Genomic DNA, 21,222 nt, shown 5'->3' with positions numbered 1-21,222 from the left:
TTCACCCCGCTATGTTTTGCCTCAGCGGCCTCTAGGTCACCCTCAGAAGCCAACTCTGAGCCCACCGGAGCCCACGTCACGGAGCTCGGGAGCAGGCAGGGGTCGTCGCGGGGAGGTGGCGGCTCCGAGTAGGGCCGGTGCCCGCCGCCCAGGAGCAGGCGGCCGACAGCAGCCCCCGGAGCCGCACAGCATCCGCGTCTACAACGACCGGGAAGCCACGCCCGCTCGCGAGCGGGGGGCTGGCCTTGTCCCCCCCCACCCCCCAGCCTCCCCTCCTTCGGACCCCTCCCCGCTCAGTCCCTCCCTCCGCCCGCGGCTCGGCTCGCGGGAGGCGCTGGGCGCCGGGGCTGGCGCGCTCTCCCGGGCGCACACACAGATCCACGCACGCACGCCCAGAGCAGCTGTCTCCGCCGTGGCCGGCGCTCCTCTCGCCCATGCGGACAGACAGAGCTCAGGAAGATGGCTGACGACTCCTTCGGGCCCCGAGGATGCAGCCCGGCGGCGGCGGGAGCGGGAGCGGCGGCGGCGGCACCGGCAGCGGCGGCAGCAGGAGCGGCGGCGGCGACGGTAGGAGCGGCGGCGGCGGCATCCCCGAGACTCCCCGGGCTACCCTTCCCCGTGACGGCCACTGACGGTCTCCGCCGCTAGAAGAGACCCCGCTCCTCCCTCGCCTGTCTCCCTCCACCCCCCCACCCCCCAGCCCCAGCCCCGGACCCGCTAGCACCGCTACCTCCGCCAGCGTTGCCACCATCAGCACCACCTCCACCTCCGCCACCGCCACCACCACCACCGCCGGCGGCGGCAGCAGCCATTTCATCTCCACAGAAACCAGACACAAAAACATGGCAGAAATGGAGAAAGAAGGGAGACCTCCGGAAAATAAAAGAAGCCGGAAACCCGCTCACCCCGTGAAGAGGGAGATCAACGAGGAGATGAAGGTATTTTCGGACTCGGGGGCCGGGGAGACCGAGCTCTTTATTCCGTCCGCTCCCTTCGGGCTGTTGTGTAGGCTGCGGGGGGGGGGGACAGGGGCGCGCTTGTCAGTTTCTGTTGGGTCCCTGGGACGCCTCAGCTCCCCCTCCAGGTGCAAAGCCGAGGCCAACTCATGGGCTGCATCTCCGAAATCTGCCAACCTCAGATTTGATGGGGGCGGGGGGGTATACTATTTAACCTCACAAACCCTAGACTGGTACAGATGTTGCCGGGCGAGGGCACTGAACCCCAGTGGCGAGTGAGCATGGTGCAGTGGCTTTCCTGATGGTCGGTGTAGTATTTCTCCCTTTTTCGGAAATGAATCTCCGGACCCCTCCAAAGTTAAGAGCTGCAGGACCGGGCACCCGGGATACCTGGATTCCACCCCTTTCCCCGGTCCATCCCCAGGCTTGGTGATCCCGCTTTGCTCCAACTCGCCAGCTGCAGCGGTGTAGCTGTCAGTGGCGGAGGCTTGGGCCGGCGCGGGTCAGGGACGCTGCAGCCAGCGGGCTCGCCTCGCCGTCCCCGGCCGCTTCTCTCCGCCTCTGCCCCGGGTCTCCCGCTTGCCTCTGCACGCCTCACTTTCCAGTTAGCAGACCCGGCAAGTCCGGCTGAAAGCCAGCTGTCTGAGGGGCGGCCTCCGCAGCCGCCTGCCCATTGTTCGCGAAGGCCAGCTCCGAGTCCTCTCTGCGAGGCCGGGCGCCCTGCCAGGCCAGCGGTGCTCCAGAGGTGGCGAGCGCAGCCTCCTGGCGCTCCAGCTGTTCGCGTAGAAGCCCAAGAACACGGCTCAGCCTGGACTCTTCTGTCACCCCCCCCCCCAACCCCCGCTTCTTTATTTTCCTCAAAGTTGTGTGTTTTGCCTGGCAAGGATTTTATCTTGTGTGTGCATTATGAGTTTTTTGATTTGAAAAAGAAATCACTTTACGTACATATATTTGTTTTTATGATATTAAAATATATAAGGCTTGTTTTTTTTGCGTTTCTTGGTGTTCTCCACTTCTGCATGGAATCTTCAATACAGTCAGGTGACTTAGTCAGCTTTGGTTAAGTTTGTATTTGAAAAGCAAACTGGTTAAAATGGTATGGGACTAATTCACTGTTATTGCGGCTTGGTCATCTTCTTGGTTATAGCAAGCGTATTTGGTGAGGGTGCTGCGAGGACGCCCGCGTTTAGAAGGGGCAAACAGACACACATCTTATGTGTTTGTGAAACTAGGTGTATGTTCCTAGCTTTGCCTCTCTCCCGGGAGTTTTACTTGTATTCCACGCTTTGGAAGTAGGGCTTTTATTTTGGGAGGAGGTGGTGGTGGTGAAGAATTTAGTGTCTGGAAGCAGGAGTTATCCGTCTGGGAAAGTTAGGAAGCTTTGCCTTGGAAATTAATACCATTCCCTGTAACAGAAACCACTATTGATTCTAATGATAGACAATTTAAAAAAAAAAGAAAGAGATCTGTAAAAGTTGTTTTCTCTTCAAGAGGCAGAGTGTGTTCTGCAGTTCTGGCCCCTCCCTCCTGTCTTGCGTTTCTACATTACTTTTCCGTGTCGTTTTTAAATGGAGAGTGGGGGACGACCAGAGAAGGCCACCAGGCAACCACAGCTAGCTCTGGCCCTTTAAGATGCTGCCTAATGCCCTCTATATGGATGGCAGCTTTTAAGTTTCATAGGTTCTAGAATTACAAATTAGCTAATTTTAATCAAAACATGTGAAATGTTATCCCGGCTGGATATAAAGGCTGACTGTGCTCAATGCTTGGGGCTGGTGCTGTTGGCTTTGGCTGCAGGCACTCCGTGGTTTGGGAGATAGTTGTCCTTCTACAGTATAACAGATGTTTGTCTGAACTAGCGAGGAAGAAACAAAAACAACATTGTGTGAAGGGGAAAAATTACACAGTTTTTAGCCCATGCTGCAGGACTGAGTATGGGATTAACCTGGATGCACAGAACTTCCTCTTTTTAAAAATGTTATTTTTCTTTCTCTAAATTGCCTTCTACTATTTGAAGCCTCAATCCTTCTTTCATTCTGTGGCATTAAAAGATTTTTTCTTTTTTTTTTCTTTTTCTTTTTTTTTCTTTCTTTTTTTTCAGCACATAATTGAATTGTGGCATTTTTCTCTCTGGTTTGGAACAAAATGAAAGGGTCTGGCAAATTTGTTCAGTCATGTCCATGTATACCATGCCAGGGTGTTTAATGAATCTATAGGCATTCTTCTAATAAAACATCATAAAAAATATTTGTTTAAAGTAGCTTCTCAAAAATCACAGACTTACTTTGAACTCATGAATATTTTTCCTGATTTTAATACTAATAGCCACATCAACAACTTCCACCCCCACCCCTCCTGGTATTATTATCCCTTCAGCTTCCTGAACTGAAGTATAGGGTAACATAATAAGTTGGTTGCCCTGTATAAAATGTGTGCAACAAAATGTCATCCAGAACACAATGTAGCCTTGTACAACTTCATATCAGTGCCGCTGGGGCTGCCTGGCTGTATTTGCCTTCATCTGGACCAGTGTAAACTAAGCCCTGGTAAGTAATCACTGCCCAGCAGAAAGAAAGGAATGTATACAGCTAGCGGGGCCTAAGCTGTAAAAACGGAAACCTGAGCCCCCACTTCGGATCACATATCAAGGCTTGAAGGTAGGGGAAATGAAAGGGGAAAGGAGAGAGGAATGGAAAAGTCAGCCTGGGAAGTGGAGATCAGGAGGAGGCCCCCCTCGGGGAGATTTGGCCCAGGGATTAGGGAATTTTATCGCGGTGTACAGTGACCTACTCAGGTTTCAACACTCCTTGGATTGAGTTGCTTCTCTGTGAGCTGAAAGAAAAGGGACTGGTGTGTATGTGATTTTTTTTTTCTCCTTTGGGTAATAGAAAGGACACTGGTACAAGTGTCTATTTTAAGTGCAGCAAATGCAGAGTGTCGGGAGCGGCCGACAGAACTGCCTCACTCAGACACTTCAAGATTTTTCTAATCGTGACAATCACATAGTTAGCTAAAAATGGCTGGAGAAGCCAACCTCGCTGAGGTTTCGCTGACACCAGTGATGGCAGTGGGGGTGGTCTTCACGAGGCTGTGGGCTAATGCTGGCTGCTGTTTCACTAGATCAGATAGAGTTACATTTTCCTTATCACTGGTTTAATGGACATGGCAGTTGTAACAAATTTAAAATTTGATACAATATAATTTTGTGTGTGAAAAGTACACGACTTGGCATAGCTTGGCTATGGTGTCCTTCAGGGGAAATATCCTCCCAGCTGGAATGTTTGTCTTACTGTGAGCTTTGTGGCGTTTCTTTATCTTTTCTTCTCTGGATGCTGATTTTTCCTGGCTTATAGAAGAACTGAGCAGATTCTTCTGCTGTACATCGTTATAATTACGATGCCTTACTTAATAGGCATAGTAAAGAAGTAAAGAAGATGCTAAAAACTGAGCTAGCAATCAAAAAGTTGTATAGCTTGCTTACTTTGGGCTTCTAAGATGACTATGGGGATTCTATGTAAGTCAATGTAACTCTGATAGGCTGTTCCTTACATGTGTCATAGTTCATGGAAGTCAACACAGAAATTCCAACATATGGAAGAGTTAATTAGCTCAGGAATTTCCCCAGAACGTGGTAGATACCATATAAAAGCTATGTATTAATGAATGTACAAATTATATGTATATGTATATGTATATGTATATGTATATGTATATGTATATGTATATGTATATGTATATGTATATGTATATGTATATGTATATGTATATGTATATGTATATGTATATGTATATGTATATGTATATGTATATGTATATGTATATGTATATGTGTGTATACACACACACATATATAGTCAAGATATGTATTTGTGCATATAAATCTCAGTAAACTGTGCTCAGCAGGTCCCAAACAACACAATTCAAAATTTTCTAAACTATAAATAGAGATAATGAGTCAAATTTTTATCTTTTAAAACTTTGACCAATCTAATGTGCTCAGATTGGGTGGGCGCTCTGACCTGGAGACCTCCCATTATTCTTAATTTACTTACAACGTTTGGCTTCTTTATCAAGAACTCAACTACAGGGCTCTTTGTGTGAAATGTCACAAGATCTCACTTTTGCTGAAGGTTTCTGTCTACAAATATCATCAATAACTAATTTGTGGCTAAAATTATACTTCGGTCTTGTCTCCCACAGTTTGAGGGGTTCACATCTGTTAGGATTAGTAGGAAAATTTCCATGGGATTTTCTGGTTGGTTCTCTGATGGTCTCTGTTGGGTTTTAGAAATGTTAATTGCTGGGACAGGAAAGGAAGCTGCAGAATTGAATGACTTGATGTTATAAAAGAAAGGGATAGAAATCAGAGGATGGCCTGGAAAAGCCCATGTGCTTAAGGCTGAAATGGACTTATGTCCAAAATAGGTATATCTTAAGGCTTAGCTTGGGAAACACCATTCTGGGGCCAGTTGCAGTATGCCTCAGGATCTTAGTAAGTGGATTTGGGACCAACCTCTACTGGAGACCTTTAACACATTATATCAGACTGAGCTGGAGCCTCAGGTGTGCTATGTGGCAGGGCTAAGGACTAAGGTAAGTGGGGCATAACCCTAGCCCCTTGGGAGCAGGGTTGGAATACTGCTGAGCACTTCTCCCAGTTACTCATTACGACTGGACCGACCTTAAGAGGTGGTACGAGGGCTCTGAGAGTTAAGCCTTCTGCTCTGGTAGAATGGGATTTTTATGAGTCTCCATTGGTGACTGGATGAGTATGGTGAGTGGTATAATACCACTCTCTAAGCCTTACACAGCTTGTAGGCTCCAGATACTAGGAAATGGAAAAGGAGCCCTTCACTTCCTCCCGAATCTGAAATAAGCATTTGCAATAGAAGAAAATGAGTCTGACAGACTCATTCCCTTCTGTGTTTCCTGCCTCGCGGCCTGCCAAGCGCTGCTCCAAGGAGCCAAGCCCTGCTTTTCTTCTGTGAAAGACAGACAGACTTATAGGAACGAAGAGGGAACGGAGTTCTAAGGAAAGTCCAAAACAGGGCCTCAATGAAGAGTAAATATTAGCGAGCACAGTGGTTCTCTAAACGGGGACTTTCGGAGAAAGGCCAGACTCTTTGGATCTTGATGTCCAAGGAAATGTCTGTGTTTGACTTAAGAAGGCTTTACACTTCTATTTTTTTTTTTTTTGGAAAAGAATAAGGTGTTAGATTAGAAATGAGAAGGTGGGACATAAACTATATTCCTGGGGTCTAAAACTTCCTCTTCAGGACTGAGATATTGGCCACACTTGCTTTCTCTAATGAAATTATTGAATATTTTCCTGAAAGAGAGGGGATATTACAGTGTAGAAGGAGGCAAAAAAATAGACCACTTTTTAAAAACAGTGCTAGTTGAAACATAGAAACAGACATGGATGCGCCTATGAGCAAGGTCTGCTGAATGTATATTTTAGGGTCTGTAGACTGATAGATGGTTGTTAGTATCTCTCCTCTGACAAAAGCCTTGGGAACACCAAACTTCAGGAAAGCCAATGTCTCTGACACAGACAGGAAAAAAAATGCAACAAGTTTTGGTGACTTAAGTTGTTTTAAGGCTACTTTTGCAGCTGTGATAAGACACAGCTGCATGCAGCTGTACACCTGCCGTGCCTGCCACTGTGCCAGCCCAGCCAGTAGCTATACGTTTCCAGCATTCCTTTGACTCTTTTAGGGCAGTTGATGTCTTGGCAGTAAAGTACAATGAGGCACGTGATTGTTTACTGTACATGTCATGGAAGCAAGACAGATTTTATATGCGGCAGCACATGATTTTGGTTTTATATGACAATTGTATAACTGTGGAGTTTGGAAAATATCAGTAGAGAAGAAGGACTCTTCTCAGTTGTTCTAGGTGTGTATTGGTGTTATAATGTATCCCCAGCATTAACTATTAAGATCATTGTGGAGATGGCTGGTAACAATGTTGCAAAGTAACCCAAAATAAAGCACTGTGATTGTCTGTAAAGGACTTGAAGCTAGGAAACTATAGCCAGACAAATAAAAACAGAGTTCCCTGTATACAGTCTATACCACTCAGGCCACTCAGGCCACTTGTCTTCATTGCCCATGGTTATGGCCACCTAATGAGTCATCCGTGGGGAGTCAATCTTCTGCCATCTGACCCAGTGGGACTATAAATGTGGAAGCACTTTGTAATCTGTGAGGGGCTTTTTACACATCTCTTCTGCACTATCTAAATTCCACTTCCTGACCTTTCTCTTAGCATAACCATAAAATAAAACTAGTCCACTGGGTCTGTGTTACGAGAGACATCTTAGACTCAGCTGCTGGCCCCTCCTCAGCACAGAGCTGAGCCTGATCTAAGCGAGTACATTCTTACTCCGACTGGAATGGAGCAAGGCTTCGCCTCTCTCTCTTTCCTTATCTATCTCTCTTAGCAAGTCCATGAGACTTTAAGAGTTGACCCCACAAGTCAGGCAGAACATACGGACACAGCAAGAGAGAGAAAATATTTTCCAAAACTAATTATCATTCTATAATGCTATGGTTATATCGATAACCATGCCTAGCAGAGACTATCAGAATCTCCTCTCCCCAGAACCCTCTCGCCCAGCTTGTGAATTGTTCTGGATTGGGAGTTTCCTTTTCCTTTGAAAGTGCTTCTCATGTGCTCTGCTTTTTGATAATACATGTCAGAATGTTGTGAAGTTCAGTAATGTAACTGACAGTTTCTTTTTTATTACCATTTAAATTGTGGGTGTGACGGATATGGTTGCCTATGAGTGAAACTATAGGTTAATTAATTTTCATTGAAATTAGCTTTTTATTTTTTATAAAAACAGCACACAATCATGGCAGAGATAGGAGAAGGAGGAATAGAAATGGGCCAAGAGTGGGCTTGGTGAGACGCTTAGCTCTTAGGGGCACACAATGCTCTTACAGAGGCCTGACTTGAGTCAGAACCACTCATGTTAGGTGGCTCACATCTGCCCGTAACTCTTGCTCCAGAGGATCTGATGCCCTCATCTGGCCTCTAAAGGCACTGCACACATAGGTACACATACTCCCACACAGTATAAACACACACATACACTACAGCACAAATAATAAAAGTCATCAAATAAATCTCAGACAAACAATAGAAAGAAAAATAAAGCTCTAATTTCCCCCACTAAACAAAATTATTGTCAGCATCTTATATATTTTTTGCTGGTTTCCATGTTTGATGTACAATTTTTAAAAAGCAATGGATTTTCCTTTAAAACTTATTATAGCTTTTCAAGTTACTAAAATGTATTTACCACACATATTTTAGTGGCAAAATAGTATTTTATTGTATGATTAGACTGAAATTTATTTAACAAAGTTCCAATTGTTTGACACTTAGGGTTTTTTTTCCCCTAAGAGAACAGCATTGAGATAAGAATTTCTGAACATATATCTTTTTGTACCTCTTTTCTTAGGTTAGTTGCTAATGGATACAAATAGAATTGCCAAGTCAAATGGTATTTAAATGTTTAAAGATTTTAATTCACAGTTAAATTATCTTTTCTGAAAGTTGTAGCAATTAGAGTTCTCAGAAATATGAGTGTTCTCACGAGTATTATCGTTTTCTTTGAAGAAAACAGAGATAGGCCTCACTCACATAGCCCAGGCTGACCTTGAAATCCTTATGTAGCAGACTTAGGCCTTGAGTTTCCGATCCTCCTGCTTCTACCTCTGCAGAGCTGTGATTGCAGGCATGTGCCACAATGCCCAGCTTATGCAGTGCAGGGGACCTGACTTGGGACTCTGTACATGGTAGGTGAGTGCTCAACCAACTATATTTCTAGCTCTGAGTGTTGACATTTGTATAAGACCGCTAGTTGAATGAGAAGAGTGTCAAAGGAACATTATGGGAATTTAGATTCAAGAAGAATGTACATAGTTCATATATATATATATATATATATATATATATATATATATATATATTAGAGAGGGGCTGAGTGATGTCTTAGTGGGTAAAGTGCTTGTTGTACAAGTCTTAAGACCTGAATTCAGATCCCCAGGACCCATATAAAAACGCAGGTGCAGCTGCATGCCTGTAACCTCAGCTCTAGAGTGCCCCGGGGGACAGACACTGGGAGACTTGTGAGGCTTTATACATGCCAAATCTAACTGAATCAGTACTCTCCAGGGCCAGTGAGAAAATTTGAAAAAAAATAATGTGGAGAAGCCACTGAGGGCACTCCCACTTCCTCCTGTTCTCCATACACACGTGCACATGCGTCCTCACACACATGTGCACACACAGACACAAGAGGCCTTGAGAAAGAGATGGGGGTGCCCATTTGAAGTGCAAAGCACTCAGCCATGTGTGATGTCAGAAAGTGCTAGAGCGAGAAGATTCAGTTTTAAGCGTCAATTTTGCACATCCCATCTCCAACAATGCAAACTAATTAGGGGAGTTCAGGCCAATGATTTGCAAAGGTAAGCAAAATGTCCACAGAGACAGATGTAGATGTGTCCTGGCTGGAAATCACTTGACAACACCCACACCCTGCAGTATGATTTCGTTGTAAGTTCTTGGTTGATCCAGGAGGTAAATTCTTTGGAATTGCTGGCCCCTTGCCACTGAATCTATAGTAGAATTAAGCCTGGCATAAGAATCAGAAAATTAATTGTAACAACGTGATTGCCAAAGCAAGACTCACATAATGACACTACCAGTTGACTGCCAGCAAGGATGGGGGAACTCTCACAAGGCCCCGCCCATAAGTCTTCACTATGCTCGGGCAGTTAGTGTCTGCTGAGAGGAGGGAAGCGATCTTCTCCATGGAGAAGCCCTCTGATAGTATCCCATCCCAGGAGGCCATGCCCAAGAACACAGAACACATGCACAATAGCAAAAGGAACATAGTCGTGTGTGTTTACACGTTTCTATATGCAACGATAATAAAGGAGAGGCAATAAATTTGAGAGGGAGTGGGGAACACTGGAAGAATTGGACAAGGATGGATGAAGGGTGGGAATGGTGTACTAATGTATGAAATTTTCAAAAACTATTAGAGGAAAAAAAAGAATGAAAACACCTCTGTTTTGGTTCTGATGTTTCATGATCTGCCATGCTCTGATCTTCTGTTGTCAATTGAGGACTTCACTTCAGTTCACCAGAAGTTTATTGTGGAAATGAAACACCCATCACACAGGGCTATTGAAAGGAACACTAGATTTAAAGGATGTGGTAACACTGCTAACTGCTCTAAGTCTCAGAAATTATCATTATAATTTTAGTGACCTATTTTCCAAACCCAAATTGGACCACATGGTATGAGAGAGGATTTTTGTGTCACTTCCAAAGGCAAGAAGCAGTCTGCAAAATATAATTCAGATGCCAAAATATTGCAATTTTTGGCACATTTTGATGGTTTGTGAGAACAATGATAAAGTATTTGAAATAATGATTGCTCAGTAAAATTTATGTTGTGTGAGCACCATAATTTTGAGTTTTTTGTTTGTTTGTTTGTTTTTGCAAAAACTTGATGGTTTTTACACATAAGTAGAAGCTTAGTTATTTCATATAATTGTAAAGCTAGGAGAAACTTCTGCAGAACATTTCATATTATGTATGTGGGTGTTTTGCATACATGTATGACTATGCACCACATGTGTGCCTGGTGCTTTTGGAAGCCAGGAGAGGGCATTTGATTCCCAGGGATTGGACTTACAGATGGTTGCTAGTTGCTATGTAGATGCTGGATTTGAACTTGGGTCCTTTGGAGGAGCAACCAGAACTTTTAACCTCAGAGCCATTTCTCCAGCCCTCGAGGAACTTTTAAGGGTTTCATGCCTTAGGTCTTCAGGAAATCAAAAGAAACACTGTTTGAAGGTAGGAGGCAGAAGCAGATTTCATGCCCTCTCCCCTTAGTACATCTATCTCCACTTAATACTGAGCATTACTATTTACAGTTATTCAGAATTTTAACTCTTATCGCCTGTGTCCATCCCTCCTTTTAAACAAACAAACAATAAACAAGAAGGAACATAAGAAAGGACTAAGAAAGGACATAAGAAACATTCATCAGAAAGGACTTTTAAATTGAAAATTGGTTTTAAAAGAACAATATTATAAGAACTTTAAAATGCAAAGCAAGGTGTGCCTTTAATCCCAGCACTCAGTGACAAAGGCAGGCAGATCTCTGTGACCTTGAGGTTAGTCTGGTCTACATAGTGAGGTCCAGGCCAGCCAGAGCAACATGGTGAGACGCTGTTTTGTTTTTGTTTTTGTTTGTTTGTTTAAAGCTGAAACAATATATATTGGAATTCTCTCCATGAAAAACTTGATATCATGCCTAGGCCATAAACATTTCACAGTTTACCTCATCTGGAATGTTAGAAAACAGTGGTAAAAGTGTATTTCATTTACTTCCGTGTAGCAACATAACGCTGTCTGGCATATTAAACTCTGTATAGAAACTTAGGCCATTAAATGGTTTACTCCTTGAGGATATTTGGCTTTCTTAACAAACTGTGGGTGTGGCTGAGGTTGTAGTCTATCTCTTTTTGGGTTTAGTTTTATTATTTGTGTGTGTATGTATATATATATATATATATATATATATATATATATATATATGCTTGAATGTATGTCTCATTATGTGTGCAGTACCCATAGGGGTCAGAAGAGGGCACCAGATCTCCTAGATCTGGAGTTACAGACACTTGTGAGCCACCTTGTGGGTGCTGGCAACTGAGCCAAGGCCCTCTGGAAAAGCAGTCAGGGCTGACTGCTGAGCCTCTCTCACCCCTACAGTCAATTTCTTATTACGCCTGTATATGTTCACTTTCTCCTTTTCAATGTACCCCCCTTCCTTAAACAGTTTGAGACTTACCACTTGATCTTCTATATGCCTGTTGTTTCTGTCCCTGCGCTCAATATATCAGAACAACATGGCATTTATTTTCATTTGCAGTGACAAGAAAAGAAACATTTTACAGTCACTTCCCTGACATTTATAGTAACTTGAAAAATCATGGAATCGATCAGATTCATACTGACTCTCCTGTGATGAGTTTCTATAAGAGAACATGAACAAAACAATTTTTTTTTGTTAAAATGCCCAAATAATGTGCTTTTATTGTGAATAATGCAGTTGAGGTTTTCAGTTTTTACCTGATGTCTAGAAATTCTGTGTCTGTCTCTCAGATTGGTTCTGAAGGGATGAATGGATTTGCAGCTGGACTAAGACAAACAAATTTATGTCCTCCGCTGGGAAGTTGACACATGAATTATGCACTTGTGGCCTTTGTGTGGCTGCAGAGCTTAGACACAGTGGGGGAAGTTGCATTTATCAAGCAGGGTACTGCAAGCCTCCTAGCCTAGACTAGGAAGGATGCACAAAACCAGATGTAGTAGCCGGGAGTCGCTATGCAGCAGATCATCTGTCTTATTGGCAAGATTCTCTTAGAGATTGGGGCAAGCAGCAAGCAGACCAGTGCTATGTCTCGAGCCCAGCTTTTAACACTGTTGGGAATTGATTTTGACGTAAGAATCACCTTTGTGTGCTGAGACACTGTCACTGCTGGGTTAGTGAAAGGATTGGGTGTTAGGGGACAGTGACAGTTCATTAAAGGAATCTCCTTTGGTGAATTGGAATAGCATTTAGCCCAGTCCTCCGTGGTGTCTGTCCCTGAAGTCCCTTTGCTTATTATTCATAGCAAGCATATCATCATCACGTATTCATGGAAGAATGTCTATTTAATGTGGACACGGGCAGCCATCAGAAAGAATAAATGCCTCACTAAAGTTTGATATGGCTGGCTGTTAGCCACATGGATGGTGGCACTAAATCAATCTGGCTAATTTTTTTTTTAATTACCAGTATATTAAACCATCACAGATTGACCCAGTTGGATCTTAGAACTTAAGTGGATACTAAACAACAACAAAAAGTAGCATCCTGTGGGTGGCTCAAAAGGCCAGGGTTCTTTCCGTGGTTCTGTTTTGTCTGCTATGGAACCCCTCTGAGATCTGAAGTCACAGAATTTAAGGAAACATGGGACACATGTTGAGGGTCTCGCCACTTGGGCTTAGCTTTGGAGTTCCATTTAGGTGTATAAATTATATACCCCGGTGGGATTCAGAAATGACATCTTCAAAGGAGAATATGAGATCCTCTGAGCTACAAAGATGTAAGGACATATGGTATTCCTAGTTTGAAAGATCTGTGGTACCCTGCCTGATAGCTGTCTAAAGCACGAAGGTCAGTAGCACAAATAGGCTTTACATTTTTGTTTCTGGACCTAAAATGGATAAATTGATAGACACAGTTACTTGGCATATGTATTTAATCTGTCAACCACACCTACTATTTTCAAACTTTGATATCTTCAGCAACAGTGACAACAACCTTACATTCACATATTAGTTTATAGTTCATAAAGTAGTTTTTATCTTAAATCCAGCTGAGTAGTAACCTTCAACTTTGTTGGTACTTTTATGACAGAATGAATCTGTCACTAATAAAATTTATAGAACAAAGTATCCATCAAGCTAACAAATACCTTAGAAAATAGTTAAGAGGGACCCTTAAAGCCTACTCATTTTTTTTTTCGGTATGATCCTGGTTGACAGTTGAGGTTTGTTTGTTTGTTTTGTTTAAGATTCTGTTCTATTACCCCGGAGCTCTTGACTCTAGCTGCATATGTATCAAAAGATGGCCTAGTCGGCCATCACTGAAAAGAGAGGTCCATTGGACTTGCAAACTTTATATGCCCCAGTACAGGGGAACATCAGGGCCAAAAAGTGGGAGTGGGTAGGTGGGAAGGTATGGGGGACTTTTGGGATAGCATTGAAATGTAAATGAGGAAAATACCTAATTAAAAAAAAGATTCTGTTTTATTGGCAGTAAGAAGCACGTTAAGTAACAACACCGAATCAGAAAGTAATTCTAACTTAAATTAGAACTACAAAAAGGCCTTTTATTTTTAAAATCCTTTCTTAGGTTTTGTTTTGCATGCTTCCTTTCAATATTTTTGTACTAGTGCAGAACTTAAACTTTGCAGAATATATACTAAAGCAAGACTTTCTATCCATAGATGAAACCGACAAGTGCTTTTTTATTGTCCTTAAATTGCGACTGTCTGAAGGCCTGTCACGATTGGAAGAGTCAGTCTGTGATTTAAATGCATCACAACTCTTGAACATGATTGAAAAGCGAGCAATCCTCTAGGGGACGTGGGGCCGGCATGAAATGGGATACGGCTAACAGAATTTAACGTGTACGTTCTTTTCAAATAGTTATTGATCACAGGACTAAGTAGTGGCTGATGCTTCTCTTTCAGAACTTTGCAGAAAACACCATGAATGAACTCCTTGGCTGGTATGGCTATGATAAAGTTGAATTAAAAGACGGTGAAGATATTGAATTCAGAAGCTACACTACTGATGGAGAAAGCCGGCAACACATTTCTGTTCTCAAAGGTAAAGACGTTTGACGGCTCTTTGCTCGTGCAAAGAGCCAGGGACCTTCTCCACCTGCCAGAACTGAGTCGTTGTGGGTTTCCTTGTGTTATGAACACAACTCGTTTAAGCCCCAGCTCCTCATGCAGTGGGCGGTGACCCCATATGATATTGAGTAACGAATGTGTGAGTTGTGCAAACTTTGGCAACAGTAAACAGTTTGGGAAGATACAGTGCCCCCCCTCCCCAGATTAATTGCAGATCAATGTGTAACGCGCGGAAGGCATTTCTGGCAGTGTGTGCGTGTGATGGATCATACGACTTCACTGTAGTCTTAGATCTGAGCATGTAATATGAGTGCTTTGCCCTGTGCGGGTTGTTGTGCTGAACAGTGCCCACAAAGTCCTCCTGAAACAGCTTAGCTTTCATTCAAGACTGTTATAAGTAGCAGTGTTCTTATTATACACACAAACTTCTCTGCTCTTACAGAAGTGTAATTGCTTAATTGTGGACAGCGAAGACTTAATATTTTCTAATGTCATTCCTCAGTATGCAAGTAGACTATCTGGCTTTTTAAAAATGTCATTTGAGCAGCTGACTTGAACTGCATGTTTTGGGAAAAAAAAATCAGTAAATGGATTTTTGGATTAGGATTAGGACCGAATTTCCAATAACTTATGAAATAACTTTAAACATACTCCTGCTGTTTTGTAGTGTATATTCTGCGTGGTGGCATTCTCAGGACTGACTATAAGTCAAAATATAGATCAGCCTTGAGAAATATTGATGCTATTCTACATCACACACTGTCAGATATTCAGCAGAGATCTGCTTCCCTCTGTGTAATTTTACAAGTGCACCCATTTCGATAACACACAAACAAACTTGCCTTCCTCTTTAATAAGGGGCAAACATGCTTGTATAATTATGATGGAGTTGGCTTTTTAGGTCATTTGTTTGTGACGTGTCATCAGCAAGTATTTGATGTGTGCATGTACTTTATATACCTGTACCCCTAGTGCTGTGTAGACATTGCTTGGGTGAGAGGGGCTGGAAGTGGAAGGGTTTCAGGACTTCTTTAAATGTATCCCAGTTGTGCTTTCCTGTAAGCAGAGTTCCACAGAACACCAGAGCTCAACAGAAAACAAAAATAGACACCGCTCTGTCTCCTTCCAGCAATGGGAAAACCAGGCCAGGGCAGAGGAGCTTAACTCTGTGCTCCTGCTGCAAGTTCAGGGAAGCAGTGTTTGCTGGCTCTGAGCTCTTTGTCCATTTGATGCCCTGTCAGGCCTGGGCCTCCTGTGCAGTGCAATGCTGGGTCTCTCCGGTCGGATAGCATGAGGGGTTCGTGGTTCTCTTGGGAACCCTCCTCCTTCCTTATGTTTGGATGGGTCCTAAAAGGAAGTCTTGTTTTCACTTTGTGTGTCAGGTTTTCCATCTTTCTCTACTCCATGCTCTCGCAGAGGGGAAGAAGAGCAGAATAAATTGTAGATGATCAAAGTCCAGCTAGAGAGTGGAGATTGTAGAGGAAGGGCAGAGCAGAGCCCTGCTGACGCTTAGTGAACAGCAGTGCCCAGGACCTGAGTGGGGAGCCCACGTGACTCCAGAATTAGTAAACCTAAATTTGGAATGAGAGTCTGCTTATGGATACAAGAGGAGGGATGTGTGAAGGAGTGTCAGTAAAATGTGGGTACTACTGACTGATCCTTATCACTGCCTGCTGGCTCTGTGTTTGTGTTGTGTCCAGACCTCTCGGCACAATACCCGTTCAAACATTTCCTTTCCAGTCTTTAAGAGAGAGCTTCTTCTTCTTATGTGCCAGGCAATGAAATGTAAATGAGCCGTCCTGCAGGCATGCGGAGTTAAATGTACATGACAAATTTTATGTTAAGCTTGCTATGAAATTGTACACATCACACTCTGAAGATAGTATCATCAATTTCACTGTAAATGAAAAATGCAAGTCCTGAGCTTATAGTGTATGAACTAATAGCCTTAGTAATACTTCTCCTGGGTGATATGCTTTGCCTCTGGGGAACATGCAAAGAGTCCCGTGCTTCTCTCATGGTTGAGATTGTGTGTGTGTGCATGTATGATAAAAGGATTTCCACTTTTTTCATCTTTAACAATATTAATATTGTTACCAATCATTAATAAATATTATTAATATTATATTACCAATACCCAGTGCAACAATAGGTTTTTAATCATTGGTTTATTTGATTATCCCATGGCTTAGATTTAGAAAACAGTGGGCATAGTTGTCACTCTGGGCATTTTCGGCTTCCTCCCATAGCCAGAGTGTGATGCTTGCTTTCTATCACTTTGTTCGTGGAAAACGTTAAGTACCTCTCAATTTGCTATGGGGTTTTATGGTGCTAGAATACGGTGCCCATGCTTCACCTGGGATATCAGCTATCGCAGTGGAGCATATTTTAAAGAAAAGCCCACTGGAAATGGTTGATAGCCAAACTCTAAAGCTTCAGGAAGGACTGTGGAGTTCTGGGAAACTGCTGAAAGGCTTGAAAGAAAGACTTTGTTCTGTTACAGAACCAACGGGCCTGAAGAAATAAGGGAAGATTTACGTGCACTGAGTAAGTTCTTGGTTATATTGGGTGATTTTTCTTTTCTCTTACAGAAAATTCTTTGCCAAAACCAAAATTACCGGAGGACAGTGTTATTTCATCTTACAATATAAGCACAGGCTACTCAGGCCTTGCCACTGGGAATGGACTCAGTGACTCACCTGCAGGGTCAAAGGACCATGGCAATGTGCCTATTATTGTCCCTTTAATCCCACCGCCTTTCATAAAGCCGCCAGCAGGTAAGCATGCCTGGGATTGCCGTCCATAGTGATCTGGTACCGTAATCTGATTGTCACTGTTTTAAGATAAAACGGTAAAGGCTCAACTGAAATAGAGATGTTTGAGGGATGCTATAGATAAGTGTTAGTGTACGACACATATTGCTTAGAGTATTGCTGCTGTTATCCGAAGCATTTCCTTATCCACTTCTGCTTGGGCTGAAGCCTCCCACTGACTCCACACCTGTTCTACCACTAGACTCAGGAAAAGAGAGTTTCCTTTTCTGAAAGTCACCTACTTTGTATCTTTTGTTTTAAGAATCAAATAAATACAAGGAATGGTTAACCAAAAAGTACATATAACCAGACAGGGTGGTGCAGGAGGACGACCAGGTCTTTGGGGCATTTTCTGAGGAAAGGGATAATTTTGTAAAAGACATATGGCAGGCATGTTCCTGAACATGCCTGCCCTAAATCCATTCAAGAAACAAGTTACATTATGTATCGTCTCTACAGAATTCTTCCTAATTCCTGCAAAGCTGTCTCTGAGCACCTAAAAGGAGAGACATCTGAGTTTCACTTGCATGGAAATGTAATCAGTTGCTTTATATTTCCAGAAAATGAGATGAGCGTGCATTAGACCTTAGTGGCAGGGAGCTGAGCAGGAGGGTGTTCATTGTGGCTTACAGATGTAGTTCAGGCGACAAGAGCCTGCCAATAAAACATTGTCAGGCTTGCTGCGAAATGTGGGGATTATGCTAGCACGCTCTGTTTTTATTATTATTTTTATGTGTATGGAATTGAACATTGACAGGTACTGTGCTATAACAGCAATATTTATACTAACTAACGCTGTGTTTATATTTGAGAGGATAGACATTTGTGTTTCTGTAACAGTGAGAGCATTTTCAGGTACAAATGTCTCAAGTTTGTGTTACATTTGGCCACATTCTCTTATTGGCCTATTAAAGTTTAACAAATAAAACTGACCTATCATATAGAGGTCATTTGAGATATTATTTAATTAAAACTTATTGTCATTAAAATCATTGTTAGTCCTAATTACTAATATAATTAGTGTATCATATAATATTTCCCTTATTAGTGATCCGATTTTTCTTTGGCTGATGGTTTGATGAAACAGAGGGAACCGCTGTTTATCTCCCAAATACATATTTTGCACAAACCAGTTGGTGAGAAAAGGGTAGGTAATTTCTTAACCTGTAGCGTTCCCGACTGGTCGCATATTCTGCGGCTTAGCTGAGGGTGCCTGCTGGGTGTATTGAGTGAGTTTGATTAAGTAGGAGGACCGAACAGACTTCAGACCGAGAAGCCCAGTTTAACTCTAGCCTGTTCACTCACCAGCTCTCTGAAAGGGGGCAAGTTCTGCCAGCTCTGTTTCTTTCAGGTTCCTCATTTTTTTTTCCATTAATTTGTTTATTCACTTTACAACTCAGGCACAGCCCCCTTCCTCCTGGTCCCCCATCACACGGCCCCTTCTCTTGCCCCTTCCCCTTCTCCTGACAAGGGGGAGGTCCCCCCTAGGTACCAACCCACCCTGGCACCTCAAGTCATTGTAGGATTTGGCACATCCTTTCCCACTGAGGCCAGACAAGGCATCCCAGTTAGGGGACCAGGATTCATAGGCAGGCAACAGAGTCAGGGTAATCCCCCTCTCCAATCGTTGGGGGATCCACATGAAGACCAAGCCACATTCTGATATGTATGTGTGGGGTGGGGGTGGGAGTAGAGGTGGGGGGACCCTAGGTCCAGTCTGTATATGTTCTTTGGTTCAGTTTCTGGGAGACCCCAAGAATCAAGGAACCTAAAGTAGATAGGGACTCCATAAGACACCAAGAGAGTAAGCTAACCTGGACCCATGGGTGCTCCCATTTCCTCATTTAAAGAATGGGCTTACAGTCCTACCTCATGGGGTAGTTGCAGAGTTGAGAAAATGTACACTTAGCGCCTGGACAGCTATGGCACGAAAGTTAGCGTACACCTTCCCTTTACCCCCACACCACCACCCCCGCACCTTCCCCTCCCCTTCTTCTCCTAATTCTGCACTAGAGTCTTCATGCACATCATCTTCGTGCATAGAAAGTTGTGCACCCAAAATGCAAATACATGGCTAACTTTATTTGAGCAGAGAAAACAGCTTGAGGAATTAGCATAGCTGAGGCTAGCGCTAGGGAGGCCAGAGAACCTGCCCTGGAGTTTCCTGTGGAGCCAGCCACGTGGAATTCAAGCACACAGCTTCCATTTAACTCTAATTCCACACCAGATCAGGAAATAAATATGCAAAAGGATAGAGGCCAAAAACTGAGCCTTGGAAGTCTGAGCCGGAGGAACGCTGAGGAATTAGAAGCCAGAGTAACCAAACACCAGTGGTTTTATGCTGTCTGCTGTGGAACTCTAAGGCACTAATCCGTGGAAAACAGAGTGTAGGGAAGGACATCTTTACTTTTCTGTGTGTGCTCTGACCCCTGGCCCTGTCTGTCTCCATGTGATGGGATCCAAGAACGTTCTCTGCCTTCTAGGTCTCCCCAGGCAGAGAGACGGCCCTTGATTCCATAACTAGGGCTGGGTTAGTAAACCTTTCCTGTGAAGAGATGGGTGGTACTGTAGACTTCCTGGGCCACAGTGTCTCTCACGTGCCTAGCAGGTCACTGCTGTAGCAGGGAACACATCCTTAGTTGGTGCATGCATCAATCACGGTGGCTGTGTCCCAATAAAACCCTATTTACCAAACAATGAAAATTAAAGCTGGTGTGCGGGGTGGGGTTTTGTGCAGGGATCACAGTCTGCTGACTCCCATGCGAGGTGGGATAAGCTCAATTGTTGCGGCAGCCTCAGGTGAGCAGGGCTTCAGAGTCTGGCTGTGGCTGTGGCTGGTGTCCTGCACGGTACTGGAGGTGGTGACAAGGCAGGGGGAGCAGTGGGTTCTTGTGCTTACAAAGTGATCTACTCTAGTATTTGTTGAATGGATTTTTTCTTTAAATTTTGGTGTGGTGCGTTTGTGTGTGTGTGTGTTTGCACATGCACACTCATGTGCATGTGTGTTTCTGTGTGTGTGTATATGCACGAGTGTGTGTATGTGTATATTTGTGTGTATGTTTCTGTGTGTGTATGTGTACCAGCGAGTGCGTGTGTGGTACATGTGTGTGTTTGCACACTCATACTCATATTCATACGTGCTTCTCTGTGTGTGTATGCACATGAGTGTATATGTGTGTGCACATGTTCCCATGTATGTATGTACACCTGTGTATGTGTATGTTCATGTGCAGGGGAAGGCCAGAGGTTTCTTCTTCAATTGCTCTTTTTGCTTTTTTTCTTTTTCTCTCACTGAGTCTGGTAATCACTGATTGGCTAGACTGGCTGGGCCAGCGAGCTCTGGGGATCCAGCCATCTTTTCTCCACTTCTGCATGCCCAGCTCTGAGGTTACAGGTAGCATACTATGCCTAGCTTTTATGCTGAGGATCTGCCGAGACTCAGTTCCTCCCTCATCCTTGTAGGCCAGGCACCTGGCCCACTGAAGCATGTCCCCAACACCTTCCCTAAGATGAGAATATTAAATCTTATTTTTTGTTTTTAATTATGTGCATGCCTGTGTAGAGGAATGTGTGTGCAGACAAGGAGTCCAGAAGAGCGTATCAGATCTCTCGGAGCTGGAGTTACAGGCAGTTTTGTATCTCTTGATGTGGGGTTGAGAATTGAACCTAGGTCTTCTGGAAGAGCAGTATGAGTGCTCTTAGCTTCTGAGCCAGACCTCCAGCCCCATAAAAGTTGTGTTTATTAATTATTATTATTATTATTATTATTATTATTATTTTGAGATAGGCTCTTGATGTAGCCCTAGAAGTTACTACATAGACCATAGGCCAGACTGGACTCAAGTTCATAGAGCTCTTCCCTGCCTCTCCTTCTCCCTCTGCTTCTGCCTCTGCCTCTGCCTCTCTGCCTCTGCCTCTCTGCCTCTGCCTCTCTGCCTCTGCCTCTCTGCCTCT

At 43.6% G+C, this 21,222-nt stretch overlaps 1 protein-coding gene across 3 annotated transcripts in view; it reads left to right on the top strand.

Annotated features, from left to right (window-relative positions):
- The first annotated feature begins 332 nt into the window (after positions 1 to 332).
- Sobp (sine oculis binding protein homolog) overlaps positions 333 to 21,222 on the top strand; it is a 177,407-nt gene continuing 156,517 nt past the window's right edge. For 2 of the 3 annotated variants that reach the window (XM_021174652.2, XM_029482698.1), the window contains exons 1-3: positions 333 to 938; positions 14,291 to 14,429; positions 17,047 to 17,232. In XM_021174652.2, the coding sequence (XP_021030311.1) occupies positions 843 to 938; positions 14,291 to 14,429; positions 17,047 to 17,232 (421 nt within the window). In that variant the 5' untranslated portion in view covers positions 333 to 842. Of the gene's footprint in view, positions 939 to 14,290; positions 14,430 to 17,046; positions 17,233 to 18,316; positions 18,416 to 21,222 lie in introns of those variants that run through there. The other variant, XM_029482699.1, reaches the window with a different exon arrangement.

Source organism: Mus caroli, chromosome 10 (assembly GCF_900094665.2).
Source record: "Mus caroli chromosome 10, CAROLI_EIJ_v1.1, whole genome shotgun sequence".
In the NCBI taxonomy this organism is placed as follows: domain Eukaryota; kingdom Metazoa; phylum Chordata; class Mammalia; order Rodentia; family Muridae; genus Mus; species Mus caroli.
The sequence above is the reverse complement of the archived record's forward strand: the minus strand, read 5'-3'. Positions and strand labels throughout refer to the sequence as shown.